Below are 20,071 nucleotides of genomic sequence, written 5' to 3'. Positions count from 1 at the left end.
GTGTGTGTGTTTTTGTTATGCCCTAATTGAGTCAAGGACCCTGCAGGGACAGAGAGAGAGAGGCAATCAATAATTGTTGATGAAAATGTATCAAAGGCATTGAGTGAATCTCTCTGTGTGTGTGTGGCTTTTAGATTTTTAGACATTATACTTATTTTCTGAACGTCATGATGCGTTGCCCCATAATAACAGAGCGGCGCACCAAAGATTTTATTACGTGTATGAGTTTTTTGGGTGTGTGTCAAAGGTAGGTGTCTGTGGGTGTGCGTTGCTCACTTCGGAGGGATAAATGGGAGGTGTTTTTGTATGAGTGCAATGACCCAGATAGCTGATAGTATCCAGGGGACTAAGTAAGATGGTTTCAGTGAGAAGAACCTCCATCTATCCAAACTAAGAATGTCAGCACAAAAGGTAAAATGTACAGCCACATCAGCCAGGCTTCAATTATCCTGATTTATTGTGCTAAAGTGGCTTCAAAATCTGTCAGAAGATATGTCAGAAATCAAAGATAAAATTGTAGTCGACAGTGTTAGTCAAATTTGTGTGTGTGTGCCATAATTTAGTTTTAATTATAAGGAACTGTTTTAGACAGCCTTTTAGCCAAGCCTACATTACACTGTGACACGACAGCAGATCTTATTTTTGTAATTATTTTCATTTGGCATAATACTGTATATACACTAATAGCATTGCTGACAAAAGGTGGGTGGTTATATGTTAATGTTTCTGCCATCATATCCAAGGATTTCAGGATGAGCCCTTTTTATAGCTGAATTACAATATAAGGTATTTTTGAACTGGAGAGTAAGTTTTGAGTTGTAAAAGTTTCTTTATAATTTTATTACAGTACATTGAACTCTTATTTCAAAAGATCAAGGAAAATTCGATCTCTCTTTATGTGATTCCTTTAAACCTACTTCACCAAATAAACAATAGAGAAAAATAAAGTGAACTCTCCTCCACTTGATTCTCCAAAAGGGTCCTTGGCATTGACCTGAAAACCTCCTGGCTTACGTGACTAAACGACTGGCTTTTATAGATGAACTGGACAACCTCATTTATTACAGAAATTCTTTTTAATGGATGTGCTGGATTTACTGCATCTAATAGTGATAAAAAAAATCCACTAGTTAATGATGGGGTGGGGCAGGACCGATTGAGGTAAGGCAGGGTTTGGTGGGCGTGGTAAGCTTAGACTGGGCGTGGCATTATAAGAGAAGGCGGGGCAGGGCATGCGCAACACTAAAAGCAAAAAATGCCATGCAGCAGAAAGCAGTTAGACATGTGAGTGTGGGAGTAGTTCTCACTCTCTAGCATCTGCTGCTGTGTTATTCATTTTCACTTTATACACACATGCTGTTCCTGATCTTTCCTTCTACCTGACACATGCATAATACAGCAGCCACATATGTGATCTATATGTGCAAACGCATATACATGTTTCAACTAGAGCTGTCAGTCTCAATTGAATGCCTCAGTGCTATTCAGTGCTTTCATCTTTCATAATAATGTAATGTCTTTTAATCACCCTTTAAAGGATTTTCACAGCAAATGTAGATATATACAAATAATTTGATTAATTAGTGACTGTCCTGGTTTTCATACACACACACATAGACTCACTAATGATCTTTTGCAATTTTACTAATTTAAAGATGTGAAAAGGACTTCATGGCTTCAAAAGCGGTTGAAAATTGATGCATGTTTATGGATCATAATGTGTCTTTTATGATCAAAACACTAGATCAATGTAAAAACCCCTCTGGAACCCACAAGCCCCCACTCAGCAGAGCGGCTTTCTGCCATTTCCCTTAAAAGGGAAGAAATCAAACAGTTGCTTTTTTGTGTATCTGTGTGTGTTTGCATGTTTGTTTCCAGAGGAGAAAGACGCACCCTTAGGCTAAGCAATGGGGGGTTTTAACTGACGGATAGGCAGACATGTCATTCAGAGAACACATATACTCTTGCATTTGTGTATGTGATTGTCTTTGTGAGTGAAATGCCAGTTGTCACAGAGATCTATCCAGATAAACCTGTGTTTCTAAAGCCTGTACTTTAAACAATTAAACGGGTTGAGAGGTGAAGCTTTTTTAAGGTCCTTTGGTTACAGCTCATTTAGAGTGATTGGATGACTTCATTAACATGTTAGTCTGCGTGTGAGAAAACAAGCTGAGAGGAGTTTCATCAGACAAAGCTTTATCCCTGCTTAATTTTTTCGGCTTTGGGATGTCAGATGTTTTCTGCCTTTTAATACGGATGCACAATATTGCAATACTATATTGTTTATTCAGTTTATTGTATATGCTCATTTCCCCTTATTTTTACGTTTAGATGACCTTAGTTGCCATCTAAGACTGATCATTTAAAATCATTGTTAAATTGAATCTTCAGCAAATCTCAAAATGAATATCCGTCACACAGTGTTTTATAGTGCTGTGATCTCTAAATTTACTTTGAGCTTGATTGTTTTTAGTGTTTTATTATTTTTGTAAAATGAAATCAAATGACTATAGAATTTTACTGTCAGCCATTCATCGGTTATCAGCCATAATATAAAAAAATCATTATTATTCTACAGTTATCAGCCAGAATTGGAAAATAGGTGCATGCCCTTTTTATGCTTTTCATATATCATGTAGATTTTCACATAAAACAAATTAAAAGCAAATTTCTTTTTGGGATAAGCTTTGTCTTGTTTTCCTTGAGAGAAATAAAAACAGATGCAAATGAGCCAGTTGTTTATATACCTTAAGAGTGTACAGCTATAAAAATTACAAATAAAAAGAAAAATTATTGAATCGCATAGCTCAGAATGTTTGGTCTGGAAGAATTAGATGAAAAAATGTTTGAGTTCTTGAAATCTCTGACTTTCAGTTGCAGACATTGAGATCTTGGCGAATCTGAGTCTCAATTGAGATGTACTTGAGATCTCTAGAGAAGAGACGTACGAGATTACTAGGGTACTTTTTACTTTCTCTGAAGAAAAATTTCTCTCTCCTTTCGTTTCCATTTAATCTAATTGCTTCTTGGAGAAACAATTGAGATTTGCATTTATTCATTTAGTAGACGCTTTTATCCAAAGCGATTCGCAAATGAGGAATACTTAAACAAAAGCAATTCATCCTAGCAGTACTGTAATTGAAAAGTGGCACAATAAAAAGTTTCAGAATTGCTCAGAAGAGTACAAAGTACAAGCTATTACAGAGATGTAAGTAAGAGGGTAGAGAATGGATAGGCTTTTTCCATTAACGGTTGTGAGTTGTCTTTACTTGCTTTTTTTGAAGGTAGAGAGGGATTCAGCTCTTCTGATGGTGTCAGATGGAGAAGATCATTCCAGCATCGAGGCGTATTGAATGTGATGGTTCGAGAGAGTTATTCTGCACCTCTTTGTGCTGGTACCACGACTCCCTCTCATCGACTGCAGATTTCTGGAGGGAACATTGATTTACAGAAGTGAGTGGAGGTAGGAAGGTGCAGATCCGGTGAGAGTCTTGGACTTGATGCAGGCAGCAACTGACAGCTTGTGGAGCGAGACAAAGAGAGACATAACATGTGATCTCTTGGGTTCATTGAAAACCAGATGCACTGCCGCATTCTGAATCATTCACAGAGGTTTGATTGTGGCTGAAAGAGAATCACAGTAGTACGGTCAAGTGAGCTTTGGCGAGGAGTTGTGCTGCATGCCTGAATAGGAAAGGGTCTAATTTAAAGAGGTTTCAGTTGTAATTTTTGCTTAAAAGTTCTACTCGAGAGTGAAGTGTGTAAATTCTGCATAATAATCAAATTATAATTCATGGAATCTGTAGATCAAGCTGGGATAGAAGGTGTTTTAGCATCAACATAATGACACACATCATTATTTGATGCACATTTTGACAGGCATCTCATCCCCATTTTGCGTATTTTTCTCCTTTTATCTGCCAGCTTCTGCACGGTGTGTGTGGAAATGAATGAGTGTATGCGTTTGCAGATTAATTCTACTTCATTTGCATTCGTCAGTTCACAGTCAGCTTTTATCAGCAGCAGTCACTTGTCATTTAGCAGGCTCCTTTGAACCAGGGTGATGTACAGTGCTCTGGGTGCACAAACAGTCCTGCTGAAGAAACCCACAGTTTAGGATCTCTCCTGTGCTTTGCTTCTCACCCTGGGTATAGATGGTTGTATTTCTGGCTCAGATAGTTAAATACAAAAAATACAAAACTTTTACAACTCCTGAAATGATCAGTTGATGCTATTGTAATTTGGAGGAAATCATCTGGGGCTGCGCAGAGACATTAATGTTGGAAAAATGACCAGAGATTTACTCAATTATTGTATGTTTTGTTTTTTGATTGTTTACTCACTATTAAAGTAATGCATCTTGAGGCAATTTTTCTGTCACAATATAATATTTTTATCATTATATGTATGCAGAACATGCTCATAAATATTTGTTTTGCGAAATGCATCATGCAATTGTTATGATTAGGGATGTAACAGTATGAAAATTTCTTATCACGGTTATAGTGACCAAAATTATCACGGTTATCAGTATTATCACGGTATTGTTCAAATGTGCTGGAAATGTTCAAAAAGTACCGACACATAAATCACTTCAAGTTTTATATTTGAAAAATCAACAAACAACAAATAAAATGACACTTTGTTTGCATAATCACTAAAACAACGTTACCAATGATGTTCAACTTGACTGACAACAGTTTAATAGCATGTTCAAATATCTAATGTAAATGTTCAAATAAAGCTTTGAAAAGTTTCATAAAAAGGTAAACCTCACATTTCAGCCTTTAAATAAAGATAAAGTCAAAATGATAATTGATTAATAAATGATTATATGTATTTTATCTGCTCTATAAATAATTCTAGATAACTTACCTGAATTGTTTAAATGTGTAGAATTCACATAAGCTTGTTTTTCATCAACCGGTCAAAATTTACAGCAGGGCATGCAAATTCAGTCCGTTTTTGGCCGGACAGAAACTGCACACAGGCTGAATGTGAATATAAGTGTCTGTAAATCCACTCTCTGACAGCAGGTGGCACTTATGGAAAAATTGAATTACAGCTGTTTCCCGTAAACTCCGTGGACAAAGCAGTATTGCGATTAAGAACACTTCCTTGAGGCATTACATGGAGTGAAGATGAAAAAAAATGCCATCAAATTGATTCTGAAGACAGTCAGAACCCTCAGAGGTACATTCATATAATTAATTAATTCATATATTAATTTGTATAATTCGCTTAGCACCCTTTTAAAACCTCCCAGCTTTTCCGCCGTCTTTTCACACAAAACGGAACTACTCTGCGTGCTCTGTGCACGTGAGACTGTTACTGAAAACTGTGCTTTATGCTGGACAGTATTTATTTATCGTGAGTTGTTCGGATCGCGGTAATCGAATACAGTTTGGTGCATCTTAATTTGTGTTTTCACTGGAATAAAGAGCATTTGAATAGAGAAATACACACACACACATATATACTGTGTATATATATATATATATATATATATATATACACAGGTGCTGGTCATATAATTAGAATATCATCAAAAAGTTGATTTATTTCACTAATTCCATTCAAAAAGTGAAACTTGTATATTATATTCATTCATTACACACAGACTGATATATTTCAAATGTTTATTTCTTTTAATTTTGATGATTATAATTAACAACTAAGGAAAATCCCAAATTCTGTATCTCAGAAAATTAGAATATTACTTAAGACCAATACAAAGAAAGGATTTTTAGAAATCTTGGCCAACTGAAAAGTATGAAAATGAAAAGTATGAGCATGTACAGAACTCAATACTTAGTTGGGGCTGCTTTTGCCTGAATTACTGCAGCAATGCGGCGTGGCATGGAGTCGATCAGTCTGTGGCACTGCTCAGGTGTTATGAGAGCCCAGGTTGCTCTGATAGTGGCCTTCAGCTCTTCTGCATTGTTGGGTCTGGCATATCGCATCTTCCTCTTCACAATACCCCATAGATTTTCTATGGGGTTAAGGTCAGGCGAGTTTGCTGGCCAATTAAGAACAGGGATACCATGGTCCTTAAACCAGATACTGGTTGCTTTGGCACTGTGTGCAGGTGCCAAGTCCTGTTGGAAAATGAAATCTGCGTTGACCTTGGACCTCAGAAAACACAGTGGACCAACACCAGCAGATGACATGGCACCCCAAACCATCACTGACTGTGGGAACTTTACACTGGATTCTGTACCTCTCCTCTCTTCCTCCGGACTGTGGGACCCTGATTTCCAAAGGAAATGCAAAATTTACTTTCATCAGAAAACATAACTTTGTTAAGTCCTTTTTGTCTTTAGCCCAGGCGAGACGCTTCTGATGCTGTCTGTTGTTCAAGAGTGGCTTGACACAAGGAATGCGACAGCTGAAACCCATGTCTTGCATACGTCTGTGCGTAGTGGTTCTTGAAGCACTGACTCCAGCTGCAGTCCACTCTTTGTGAATCTCCCCCACATTTTTGAATGGCTTTTGTTTCACAATCCTCTCCAGGGTGTGGTTATCCCTATTGCTTGTACACTTTTTTCTACCACATATTTTCCTTCCCTTCGCCTCTCTATTAATGTGCTTGGACACAGAGCTCTGTGAACAGCCAGCCTCTTTTGCAATGACCTTTTGTGTCTTGCCAGTTGTCCAAAAGACGACCATTGACACGTTGCACAAGGAGGGCAAGTCAGCAGTCTTCCCCATGATTGTGTAGCCTACAGAACTAGACTGAGAGACCATTTAAAGGCCTTTGCAGGTGTTTTGAGTTAATTAGCTGATTAGAGTGTGGCACCAGGTGTCTTCAATATTGAACCTTTTCACAATATTCTAATTTTCTGAGATACTGAATTTGGGATTTTCCTTAGTTGTCAGTTATAATCATCAAAATTAAAAGAAATAAACATTTGAAATATATCAGTCTGTGTGTAATGAATGAATATAATATACAAGTTTCACTTTTTGAATGGAATTAGTGAAATAAATCAACTTTTTGATGATATTCTAATTATATGACCAGCACCTGTATGTGAACGCCTTCCACATTTACTGAAAACAGAAGTATTTACAGTATCTGAGTATCTATTTTACTCTGAATAATCCCCTTAAAGGGATAGTTCATCCAAAAATGAAAATTCTGTCATTATTTACTCACCCTCAAGTAGTTCCAAACCTGTACGAATGTCTTTGTTCTGCCGATCACAGAGGAAGATATTCTGAAGTGTGTGGGAAACAGAGCAGTTCTGGGGCACCATTGACTTCCATAGTATTTTTTTTTCCTACTATGGAAGTCAGTGGTGCCCCAAAACAGCCTGGTTGCAAACTTTCTTCAAAATATCTTCCTCTGTGATCGGCAGAACAAAGAAATTCATACAGGTTTAGAACTACTTGAAGGTGAGTAAATAATGACAGAATTTTCATTTTGGGTGAACTATCCCTTTAATGGTTGTTTAAAAAAAACAGTTTTTCTTTTTGAATTGTTAAACGGAAGCACTGAAGCATTATCCTTCCTAGCCTAAGTGACATAGGATGATGTTCGGCCTCATATAGTCCTCACAAGTCATTTCATTTCTCTAAAAATCTAAATGCTCTCCATTCCAGTGAAATCACAAAATAAGATGTACCACAGTTACTGCTGTACATACTGTAAATTGAGTTTCATTGATTTATTTTAAACTCGTCAGTCGAAAAAGATTCTAACTTGTGATTTCTCACACTTAACACAGATGTTTTCTTCTGAACCAGCTCATTATCAGGTGGGGGGCTGAGCCCCTCCTAAAACTGAAACACTAGAATAGGCCTACACGGGAAAAGGGTTTTGTGGTTTGCCCATTTGCCCTCTTCCCAGCATGCACTGGGGCATAAATAATTCATATAATTACATTTGTTTGCCAGTTTTATTTACATTGTTGTTATCGATTGTGTTGGGATCATGTTTGGTAAGTAGATGTTTTGTGATTTCAGGCTTTGATTTTCTGTTCCTCAACTTAAAACCATAATTTAATTGAGTGTTAGCCCGAGGTCTGTGTGTGGCTTTTTAAAGTATTTCATGAGTATGTGTGTCATGTAAGTCTTCATGTAACGATTTCAGTAGTTTAAGATAAGTACTTTTCTCTCCATGCATATTTCTTGTAACATTTAACAATCCTGAACCATTTTAAACCAGGTTGCAATGAAGACAGATCTTAAATTTTGCTTCAAGCTAATTATGATTCATTTTTTAGCCATTTGACGTTTTATTTTTTCCTTCCTTCCATGTTTATTTATACTTTTCAATGATTTAGTGAAGCTGTCTTACATAAGAAAAGGAAGATGGCTAAAATCTGATTGTCTGACAGCAAGGGAAATTTGATTGACAGTCTTTCCAGTCATCAAAGTTCATCCTTTCATTTTTTGCATTCAGTCACCTCCATACAAGTTTTCCATAAATATGAAGAAAATGACAGATTTATACTGGCAATCATCTCAGTCCTTAAAGATAGGAAGAGTTTTTTTTCCCTTTCTCGTCAAGGAAGAGGTGTCTGTGTTCTCTCCTTACTAAAAGGGAGGGTTTATCTTCTCCTCTGGAGGAGAAAGGCCTTATCTTCTCCTTAAAACATTTGTCTTGTGTCTTCACTTTAAAGTCAAGGAGTTATCTCCGTTGGGCAAAGTGTCGAGGTCAGGCTACGGTGGCGTCCTCTGGAAATACGAGCTGGCGGAATGTTTACTCGAAGCATTTTTACATCATCTCAACAAGCGACGATCAATTCACACAAACTCTCCTCTCGTGTCATTGGCAGTAAGCCCCTCCCTCAGAGGCTGTCCGCCCAGCCTCATAACTGCTCTATTAATTTAACCTGAACCGCCCGTCTGCAGCATTACTCATCTAAACAACATTTCCATCATCTCAGAACAGCAGCTGGATGCGAAAACGTCCGCCTCCTGCCCGTTACATCCCCTAATTCAATATCTTCCAGACCATTCTCTCTAGATGTCCTGAGGGGGATCGGGTTTTTGCCCGGATGCGGCGCTTGTGCCTTTTTCAACATTGACTCGCCGCCACAACGGCCAGCCCACAAAAGCTCATTGTTCTCATTGACCGATAGCCAGGACACACAATAAACGAATCCATTTCTTTTAGGCCAGCTTCCTAGCCAAGGATATTAACAAACTGTGGCGTGACAGTAAACTCAGAGAGCTTAACCATTTCTCAGTCTCAGGGCAGTCTGCTATTCAGCATCAAGGTTAAAGCCGGCTTTGATGTATGTGAGACTTTTGTCTAGTGAACAGCTCTCAGTCCTTTCCTGTGAAATGCATCTCTTTGTCTTTCTCTTTATCTCTCTCTCTCTCTCTCTCTCTTTTTTCTCATGCACGGTCACATGCGAGCGAAGCGTCTCGTAGTCAGTGTTGTATGTTTCCTGCTCTGTCCGGCCCGCTACAAATCATCTTAAAATCTCTTGATTTAACAAAAGCCTTGATAAATGGTGTCCTTCTTGCTTTCTATTTCTCGCTCACTTTCAAGAGTGCAGAATCCTTAGTCCATCTTGTCGAAAGAAAAGTGGGGGAGAAGGGTCAGAGAGAAAAATGGCAGAGAGAGAGAAGGGGAGAGACAGAGATTTTTCTCTTCATTAGCGGTTGTAAAGAGAGAACTAGCGGAGAGGTTAGAGGTTTTAAGGGATCGATGTTTGCCGTTCAAGGCTCTGAGTCCTGCGGGGGAAAGAAATGTGGCCTCCGTGGAATTTATGAGACCTTCCAGACGTGCACCTTTAAAGAGCTTTGTGATCCCGTACACACACATGCACACAGGACAGCTCTCGCTCACGCGCACACACCTATGGAAAGCTTTGGGATGTCATCGATCTGTCCATCTATCAATTTCTCTTCTGTCAATCTCGCCCACCTCCTTTCTCTTGTCCTGTGAGAAGTAAACTGTAATGAATTGGGTAAATAATCAATTTTTATGAACTTTTTAACAATGCATGTTTCTTTAACCTTGTGTCCCTGGTTTTTTATTTAAACATGCCCTTTTCTTTGCTTTAAGAATGTCGCAAAAACTGTCTTGAAAATTCTTACCATGTTAAAATGGTTAATTCTCTTGAACTTCAGCCAATTGTAAAAACTATAATGACAGCTTTTTACCATGTTTTATTGTTTTACCCTGTTCAAATATTCAGACTTTCACTCTTAAAATATGAAAATCCCACATAAAAATGATACTGATCGAAACATAGTAAAATGATTACATTTTTTTTTAGTTTTTAAATTTTTGTTTTGTTTTTTTACATCTTTAGCATTTAACCATTGTAATATTTATTGTATGAATTTTATTTATTTATTCATTTATTTTGTGGTGTCAGTTACACCACACTGACTGCTATCAAATCCAGAACATAATTTGAGATGGTGAAAATGACACTGTGGTGGGGATTTCTGTTACTATCACACAAAAGGAAACATGACAGAATTCACCGGTGATGTATGTATGTGCACTGTTATACTTCAGAAACTTTTTCACACTTAAGGATGTTAAATAGAGATTACAAGTGAAGAAAAAGAGTTTAAGCACCCTTGCAACCAGGAGAGAGACATGAGTAAGGATCTGAGGAGAGAAACAAGTGATTCTGAGTGTAGTTCAGAGAAATAATTCATGGAATATTGTTCATTAAATTGGGAGAGCAGATCGCAAGAGTGCAGTATCTGTTGTCGTTTTCACATTTGAGAGCGAAAGAAAAAGAAAAAGGTGCAACACAGCGCCTGGTAAGGCTAAAAGAGCTTTTACCACAGAAGTTATGATATCAATGTCACATTAAAGATACAAAGTGTTATAATATTTTATGGATGGATAAAACTACACAAAAAAAATGATATCCCAGGCCATCAGAGTGGCAGGTTATTTATTGTGCAACATCTGTATTACATTAGTTATGAATGAATGATGAATTTATATAGCGCTTTATTGTGTATTGCTACACCTAAAGCGCTTTACACTCATGAGGGGGTCTCCCCTCAACCACCACCAGTGTGCAGCATCCACTTGGGTCAGGATCTGTCCTTGACCACCTCTAAAATTGGTATCAATAACAATGTGCTATCCAACTATGCGCCCATCTTCGAAAACGATGTGAATGTGACCATATAGTAATATCTTGTGTCCATGCTCATACTGAACTCTGGACCCTGTGCGTTTCTGAGTTAAAGCTGATCCGCAGTGCTTGGGGTGATCTGTCATTTAGCCAATGGCAGCTACAGTGTGTGTGTGTGTGTGTGAGCGAGAGAGATGAGGGCGAATAGGGGGAGATAAAGGAGAGGATCATGTAGATCCAGCTCCCCGCTGAGACACCAATCCCTCTTTATGGCTCGTAAAGGCGCCTCCTCACAGCAGAGCTGGACGTGCACACGCGCGCACGAACCCACACGCGACTTCCTATACGCCTGAGGAACGGGAGGGAATGAGAGGGAGAATAACCTGATTCTCACGCGCCGTTCCAGAACTCGTCGTCAGTATATCTTCTCACCTCATTTCCCTGATCGACTGAAATCCCACACACACGCTCAGGAGAAAGAGAGAGAGGGAAACTGTGTGATGAGATAGCTGGTATCGGGGGCCCTGAGGTGAGCAGAATGAGAGTTTGTCCTTTTTATTGGCTGTAATTAGGATGAGGTCATTACCATGCGCCAAAGGCCTTTCACTGCTGGGAGATCATAAAATGCCACCTGAGCGATTTATATTCCACTCCCAGAATCCTCTGCAGCGTTTCACACACATTCAAGAGATGAGGGGATAAGAGAAGACCTTAAATGTATGTGCGCACACACTTGTTCACATAAATGTAAAAAAAGAAAAGAAAAAAGAACAGAGCTGGAGACAAGCAAGTAATATATTAATAATAATGCGTAATACAATGTTCTAATTCTAATTTTCAGCATACAATTAACATGCAATTCTTTTACAAAGTAAATCCTATCTATCTATCTATCTATCTATCTATATATCTATCTATCTATCTATCTATCTATCTATCTATTGTTCCATTTATCTATCATTCTGTCGTTTTGCAGTCGTTCATCTGCTGGGGTTGCCGTGGCATCTGAAGCGAGTGGAAGGAGAGCTTTATGAGAATGGTATGAGTAAAGATGATCAGCCTCTACCGGGAGCCGATTTCACCTTCACTCCCGTCCACCTGCCAGGACTCAACACCACACAGCCAGGTGTGTGTCTCTGTGTGTGTGTGTGTGTGTGTGTGTGTGTGTGTGTGTGTGTGCTACTGAAGTCATCTAACACAAGGTTTCTATACAGTGTGATATCAATTCAGCGTTTCACACAATGTGTCTAAATGTCAGGTCTTTGCCTATAAAGCAGGAGCCAAGAGAGGTGTGTGTGTGTGTGTGTGTGTGTGTGTGTATGTGTATTCTTTCAATTTATTTGCCATTTAATTAATGGCAGTACACAACAGTAAATTATCTTCTCTCAGATAGATTATGAGGTCATTTTTTAAGTGTGAGGTGTGTTTGTATCTGTATAATTTGATAAAGTGCAAATTAAAGAAAGTGTTTTGTTTATTTGAGTTTGTTTTGCCATGTCCATAGAATAGAATATTTATCTGCACAACCTCGATCAAGTGGTAGGGCAGAGTACATGCGAATTATGCCTGTGCTTACATTCTAGCTCCAAGATGTGCATTCATAAACTAAAATATAAATATTACAGGAGGTTAAGAAATGCCAAAAGTAATCCTGAAGTCCGTACAAGTTATTATTACTATTTAAAATAATTGTTTTTTGAAGTATTATATTAATATATTTTCAAATGTAATTTATTCCTGTGATTTACAATGCTGTAGTTTTCAGTGTCACATGATCCTTCAGAAATCATTCTAACATGCTAATTTGGCGCTCAGGTAATGTTTATTATAATTATCAATTATTAAAACATTTGTGATTTGCGCTGCTTAATATTTAGTTCAAGAGAACATCGTTTATTTATTTATTGCTATAGTAAAATGTATTTGTAAATTGTGACAAATTTGCTTTATACTGTAACTACTTTCTTGTCTTCACTTACTGTTGTCTTTCCTCTAAGTCTTCACTCTATCAGTATAGCCTTTTTACTATTTGTTTTTACACATTATTTTGTTCCATCAATATTTAATGAAATAAAGTATAGTCGGTTTTTTGGTAGTCATATTTTAGGACTAGAAATTAGACAGGTTTTGTTATAGGGGCCCTTTAACCCCCATTGTTTCAGCGACTTCTACCTGATGTCTTCATGTTATGATGCAAGGATGTTCCCCCTGGAGCAACTTACCTCAGGTGTTAAGCGTCTTGCTGAAGGGCACAGTGATCACAGTTCAAGGATTGCCCTTACAGGGCTCAGACCTGCAAATATATATATATATATATATATATTTTATTTTTTGTCTAGCACAGATCTTTGACCACTAGGCTGCACTAGCCCAGTTTTTCTGTGCATGTATGTATTAATGCACAGGTGTGCCTGTTCTATCAAAGCTAATGTAAATAACCTCACACCTGAGAGTATTTCAATCCCGCTACTAAAGCGGTGTCTCGATACGGCAGGTGGTGTTTCATCTTTGCCATCACCTGAATTTGACTCTAGACAGCAGAGCTTTTCAAAGAGTCCTGCAGATGATCAGTTCTGATTCACATCAACTGAACCTCTGAAAAATACATCATTCTCTTTGACACTAAAGAAGATATGGAGATGTCTGTGTTGATAGCATCAGAGGCAGGATTCATTCAAAAGCCCTCAGGCACTTTTTTTGTATTTTTCACATCTACAGCCTTTCTGTGACCGTCCATCAGAGAACCTGAGCTTGGTTGCATCATTTTCAGTTTTTAACAACTATCATCCTATAGCTAAAATTAAGTGGGAGCTTTTGTCATCTGGCTAATTTAAGATGATGTTTGATCACATCAATTTAAAGGAATAGTTCAAAATAAAAAATACTTATTTTGCCTCATGTTGTTCCAAACTGTACGACTTTCTGGCTTCTGTGCAATGCAAATGGTAAATTAATAAAGAATATCCTGGCCACTATATTTCACATACTGAAAGTGAATGAGGACTAGGGCAGTCAAGCTTCAAAAAAAGAAAAAGCACCATAAAGTCACCTGTGCAATATTTCAGTCTATTTCTAACACACGAAGCTGTCATATGAAATGTAAGACTGGGAATATTATAAATGAGTCATACAGACTACTTTGATGAGATTTTTACAGTATGGTGCTTTTGTGCTCTTTTTGAAGCCTGAAAGCCTGTTCATTGTAAAGGCATACAAAAGAGCAACCTGAATATATTTGAAAATCACTCCTTTTGTGTTCCGTGGAAGAAAGATAGTCAGGTTTGGAATGACATGAATACGTGGCATAAACTAATACTATAAAGCTTATGTTACAGATCCACTTGGAAAACACTTGATCTAATCGCCCCCTTTTTTTGTTTGTCCCTCTGGATAAATCAAAAAAATTGGATGTGTGTTTTTTTTTCCTTTTGCTTGACAGATAAAGAGGTGATTCAGCGAGGCAGGGTGATAGAGAGGGGAGAGGTGGCTGTCGGGACACAGCTGGTCCAGGCGATTCCTCCTGGACTCTTCTGGAGGTTTCACATTACGGTTCACCACCCCGAATATGTGAAGTTCAACATCTCACTCACACGGGATGCTCTGCTGGGCATCTATGGCAGGAGGAATATACCACCTACTCACACGCAGGTAAACACATGCAAACACAAATACAGAAAATATAACGCAAGTTCTTTCCTCAAGTGTGTTGCACATTGTTTCATGTGCTATATATTTATAATATGTCTGTCAATGTATTCAAAATGAATGTAATGAATTACAATCAATTAATCCCATATTGATATTTGCAAAGAAAAAGAAGATCATTTAGAGTTCCTTGCCATTGTCACCTTGTGCTTACTCATTTGGGGCTTAAAAGACAATCAGTATTAAGAAAAATTATCAATTTAACTGCACTGACACTCTCCGGATGAAAAAAAAAAAAAAACTGACACTAACTTTGCAACAATTGACACTGTTAATGACACTGTTGTCTTCTCTAAAGCTTCTTATAGCTGAATTGAATTCATTTTGTAATTGATGAACTTTGCAACATTGACAGTTATTGAACTAAATTGAAGCAACAGTGAACTAAACTGAGCTGAATAATGACACTGTTGTCTACTGTAGAGCTGCTTTACAGCTGAAATTGAATTTGTTTCATAATTGATGAATTTTACAACACTAACACTGTTATTTTCCTGTTTATTAATGTGAAGCTGCTTTGAAATGATTTGTGACTGGACTTGACATTGCTGTGGCAACCGAGTAAACCACTGAGTAAAAAAATATGAGTGGCGTTTTCAAATATATTACTTATTTTGGCTTTCAAAATATTCCTTATTTTATTATTAAACATTAATCACCTGCATCTCACACTATGAGCCGTGTGAAGTTTAAAAGTAGTTCAACTTTGAAAACCATATCTCGAGACCCCTGTGTTTGAATTCTTTTATTCTACAGTGTCAAAAACAGAATTGTTTATATAAAGTAATAATAAGTTATAAATAATTATGTGTTTGTGTAAGACGGCATGTGAGCGACTGTGTTTGAAAGAGAGTGTGTTATCAGACTTGTGCATCCATGCCCAGGTTTCGTCACGATTGCTGGTGTTGGTAAACGTTTTCTAAGTACATATTGTTATGACTGGCAGATAACAAGGAGGATCAGGAGCGTATCTAACGAGGTACTTCAGACGACCCCAACATGCTAATTACATCTCATTATACAGGATATCATCCGAGATTAACTGTTCACTTTGCTCAAGAAATTAGAGCCCGGTGTAATTCAATTTAAGGCTTCTCGTTTTCGCCTCATTTGCATACACGCTCGCATATGTAGGCGGAGGCAAAGCAAGAAGACTGGTTAATTGTTCTTGCTTAAAGAAAAGCCTTCTTTTGTGTGTGCATGTCAGAATAGAGATGTTTACACTGCCACAGCTTCCGAGGGTCTACTTCGGCGTGTGCGCGAGTGAGAGTTCGCGCGCGCATGTGTGTGTGTGTGTTCACTGAGGCCTGACAGATCGCTACTGCACTGAGACTGTCAACTCCATTGCAGCTCCCACGATCGTTCCTCAGTTTCTCTGGCTGTCATTAAAAGCAGTAGGGCTCTGGTGCAACTGCTGCCCTGCTGGCTCCTGCCTGTCAGCGTGAGAGTCATTACAGTCGATAGGGCTTCAGTGCCTCCACTGCTTCCAGAGTGACTCCGGAGGAGGAGAGGGACTCATTATAGCCAGAGGGTTCTGTAGTGCCTCGGAGAACGCCGCTCATTGATGTTTCTGATGTTTGTAACAGCTCTGTCTAAACACTGGCAATCCCCCCCAAATACAGACAGACAGACACACACGCCACGGTGTATCTTTTCCAGTTTCCTTGGAGATAGATTCATCCCACTTACGGGATGGAAGTGACACAGTGGTGCGAGGTGATGAGACAGACGCTGAACACAGATATACTGATCGCAGGCTGAGTCAAACGAGCGCAGATGGTGAGCTGTAAACGCATGGATGTGAACGTCTTGCATTTGCAGAGACTCTTGACTTGATCTGGACTCTGTGTGTGTGAATGTCAGCGTGTCTGGCCGTGTTTGCTCAAACTGCAGGCCTGTGTGTGTGTGTGTGTGTGGATGTTGTGGCATGGGAAGGGGATGCTTCTTTGTTTATGCCCACCAGTAACACATGTCAGTCACGATGGGGAGCAGATGAGGGTGCGGAAGATACTCATGCTTAACACCATTAACAGCGGAAGATTTATAAAGCTTTGCCGTCATTAGTGAACTATGTCGTTACTGAAAATGTTACATATTGTGCTTAGAACCCTTCAGCCCAATCAAGTCTTATTTTTCATTGTTAGTTTATCTTTCTTAATTGCTTGTTTTATTACTTCTTTACTGGAATCCTTTTTTATTTCTTACCCTCCAAGTTTATTTTTTGCTGTTACTTTTTTTTGCACTACAGAGGTTTCATTTTATGTCTTAACAGTACTTGTTTAAGTTGTCATTGTATAATTTATTCCTTTGTTTACATTTAATTAGGCTAGTTTCTACTTTCTTAGTTTACTCTGCATTGTTGCTGTATTTCATTTCGTTTTGCACAATTTTTTTTTTTTTTTTTGTTTACATTCGTTTTACCTAATTTGACATTGTTAAATCTATTACTTCTTTGTTGGCGCTTATTAATGGCTGCTTTTTTGGTTTACTGTTTTTATTTCATTTTGTTCATAGTATTTGTTTTTGATATTTTATGCACTACTGATGTCTCATTTTATTTCTTAATAATCCTTGTTTATTTGGACTTATTGTTTTATTTAATTTTACATTATATAATTGACTGCTACTAAGTATTTGTTCACACAGCTGCTTTACTTAATTTTACTTTATACTGTGTATTATGTCTTGTTTGCAATTATTAATTGATACTTCCTTCGTTTTTATTTTGTTTTTATTTTTTATTATTCGCTCACACTTTCTCGGTTTTTTGTTTTTTCCTCAGAACCAAAAGTAATATGGGGTGCCATGCATTAACCCTGTGGAGACTTCCTGCAGGTGCAGATAATGAATATGTTTGGTATCATGCTTTTAAATGAATGTATCTAAAAATAGATTGCCAGACATGGAGGCATTCAGAGGGTTTGTCAGACACATTCCCTAGATGAATCCAATGTAGCGTGGCTGTTTCCAGTGTTGGGTGGATATACTGGATTTACTTTTTCCAGTTCTGTAGGATGCATGTTTTGGCAAGTATTGGACATATAAATAGGAGCTTGTTTTCCTCGGAGACTATGCCAAGGTTGGCAGCATCAACATCAGAGATATAGGGTAGAGTACAGAGCGATACTGAGACACAGAGCACCAAGTTACGGTGGACGGTCAGTACCAAGGGCATGAATTCAACTGTCGATCTGTGCTATGTTCTTTTTACCACAATTTGGATTAGATACACAAATAACTGTGTGTCCTTGTTCTCCAGTTTGACTTTGTGAAGTTGCTGGATGGGAGACAGCTGATTAAGCAGGATTCCCGGAATGTCAAAATTCCGAACCCTCCTCCGCGAAGTCTGCTGGTGTCTGCTCTGCAGGAGACGGGCTTTGTGGAATACCTTGATGTGGGCACCTGGTACCTGGCCTTCTACAATGATGGTCGAAAGATGGAACAGGTGGTGGTGTACAGCACACCCATAGGTGTGAGACCTTCATTTGATTTTTTTGATTTTTAATATAAGCAAACTTATTACATCATGATTGTGTTTTGGGGTATAATAATGCTTGCTAACAAGACCCAAAATAAATGTGTACTTCAGAATTATGTAATTGTATTGTGTCTGTGTGTTCAGAAACAATAGATGGTTGCTCCACTAACTGTAATGGTAACGGAGAGTGTGTCGCTGGACACTGTCACTGTTTTACTGGCTTCCTGGGGCCAGATTGTTCAAAAGGTACAACTGAAGGCAATTATACACGTCATCATAATCACACAACGATACACAGTATTATCTCAACAATATACATAATCACATAGTAACACCCAATATAATTATACACAACACGATCATAGTTTTGCACAAATACACAATGACATAATCAACATTTTATCTGTACAGTAAAGCCATCAAACAACATTAGCAGCAGTCAAACTATGAGCCTAAAGGCACATTCACATCAAGCACGATAACTATAACAATAAATATAGTTTTAAAAATAGCAAGAATCCACTCCATAACTGTAACGTTGATGGCACAGAGAAACGATATCGTTGGAATCACTTAGAGAATGATTGCTTATGAAGCTAATAAGCGACAAAAATATTGATAGCCAATCAGAATCCATCATATAAAGAAGCAGACAACATAACTCTTTGAATAAACAGAACATTATTGTGCATTGGTGTGGACGCTAATATAGTTATCTTTATAGTTATCGTTCTTTATTTTCACACAGTGTTACTTCTTAGAGTACACAATGTAACAAAGATCTGATTGATCTGATTATTCACAAATTTGTCTCTATATTTCAGACTCTTGCCCAGTGCTGTGTAGTGGGAACGGCGATTACGAGAAAGGTGTGTGTGTGTGTCACGCTGGATGGAAGGGGGCGGAGTGTGAGGTGGAGGAAGGCCAGTGTATCGATCCCACCTGTTCCAACAATGGAGAATGTGTCAACGGAATCTGTGTGTGTGCTCCTGCTTTCAAGGGCGATAACTGTGAGCAAGGTACAGCTCTCTCTCACCCACCCACACACACAAACTTTCATTAAAACATTTTCAGCTTTTGATGGACTAGATTCATTTTTAGATAGAAAGATTGAGTTTGAAGCACAAATAACCCTCATCTGCAACATGACCATCATGCTGTGTGCGAGCGCGCGCGTGTGTGCTAGCAGAGCTACTAGTCTATCTCCACGGCTTGTTTATGATGAATGTCCTGTAATTGGATTTTAAACACACTTTCTCCCCTAACCATTAAGCTGAAAATTCATTGCCGCCATTTCAGTGATAGAGAGAGAGACAGAGAGAGTTAGAGAGAGAGACTCAATTTAATCCCATGTAGATCCATCCACCAAATTAGCTTTTTCATCAGACACCTTCCCCATCTACACACTCACACACACACACACACACACACATTCACTGAAGTGAACATATTGTTGCTGTTGTAATTGGAATTTACATGTATTTGTATCTTGTTCTTTTTTGTTATGCACTCTCTCTGACTGTGCTGTTTTCATGTTTCACCTTCTCTGCCTCTGTCTTAAGCACTATTCAGACAGAATTCATTTTCTAAACAACGTTTGAGTTACAATTATTAACAGAGGACGCCCATGATTTCATGTACTGATGGACCGAATAAATAGAAATTATTTAATCTAAATATAATATATATGATGAATATATATGACGTTTCAGACGCGCGCTCCACTTCACTTCAGCGTCAGGCATGAGGCAAACGAGTGCAGAGACGTTTCTGTGCTCGCAGGGCAGGCTACAATGCCCTGTATCATTTCATATCAAAGTGT

At 38.3% G+C, this 20,071-nt stretch overlaps 1 protein-coding gene across 12 annotated transcripts in view; it reads left to right on the top strand.

Moving 5' to 3' along the window:
• The window catches only part of tenm1 (teneurin transmembrane protein 1), a 211,156-nt gene that overhangs the window by 135,799 nt on the left and 55,286 nt on the right, over positions 1-20,071 (top strand). For 11 of the 12 annotated variants that reach the window (XM_058775128.1, XM_058775129.1, XM_058775137.1 and 8 more), the window contains 5 exons: positions 12,043-12,192; positions 14,506-14,714; positions 18,031-18,241; positions 18,394-18,495; positions 19,074-19,268. In XM_058775128.1, the coding sequence (XP_058631111.1) occupies positions 12,043-12,192; positions 14,506-14,714; positions 18,031-18,241; positions 18,394-18,495; positions 19,074-19,268 (867 nt within the window). Of the gene's footprint in view, positions 1-12,042; positions 12,193-14,505; positions 14,715-17,467; positions 17,930-18,030; positions 18,242-18,393; positions 18,496-19,073; positions 19,269-20,071 lie in introns of those variants that run through there. The other variant, XM_058775140.1, reaches the window with a different exon arrangement.

This window comes from Onychostoma macrolepis, chromosome 05 (genome assembly GCF_012432095.1).
Source record: "Onychostoma macrolepis isolate SWU-2019 chromosome 05, ASM1243209v1, whole genome shotgun sequence".
NCBI lineage: Eukaryota > Metazoa > Chordata > Actinopteri > Cypriniformes > Cyprinidae > Onychostoma > Onychostoma macrolepis.
Note: the sequence above shows the minus strand (reverse complement) of the source record. Positions and strands in the feature narration are given on the sequence as shown.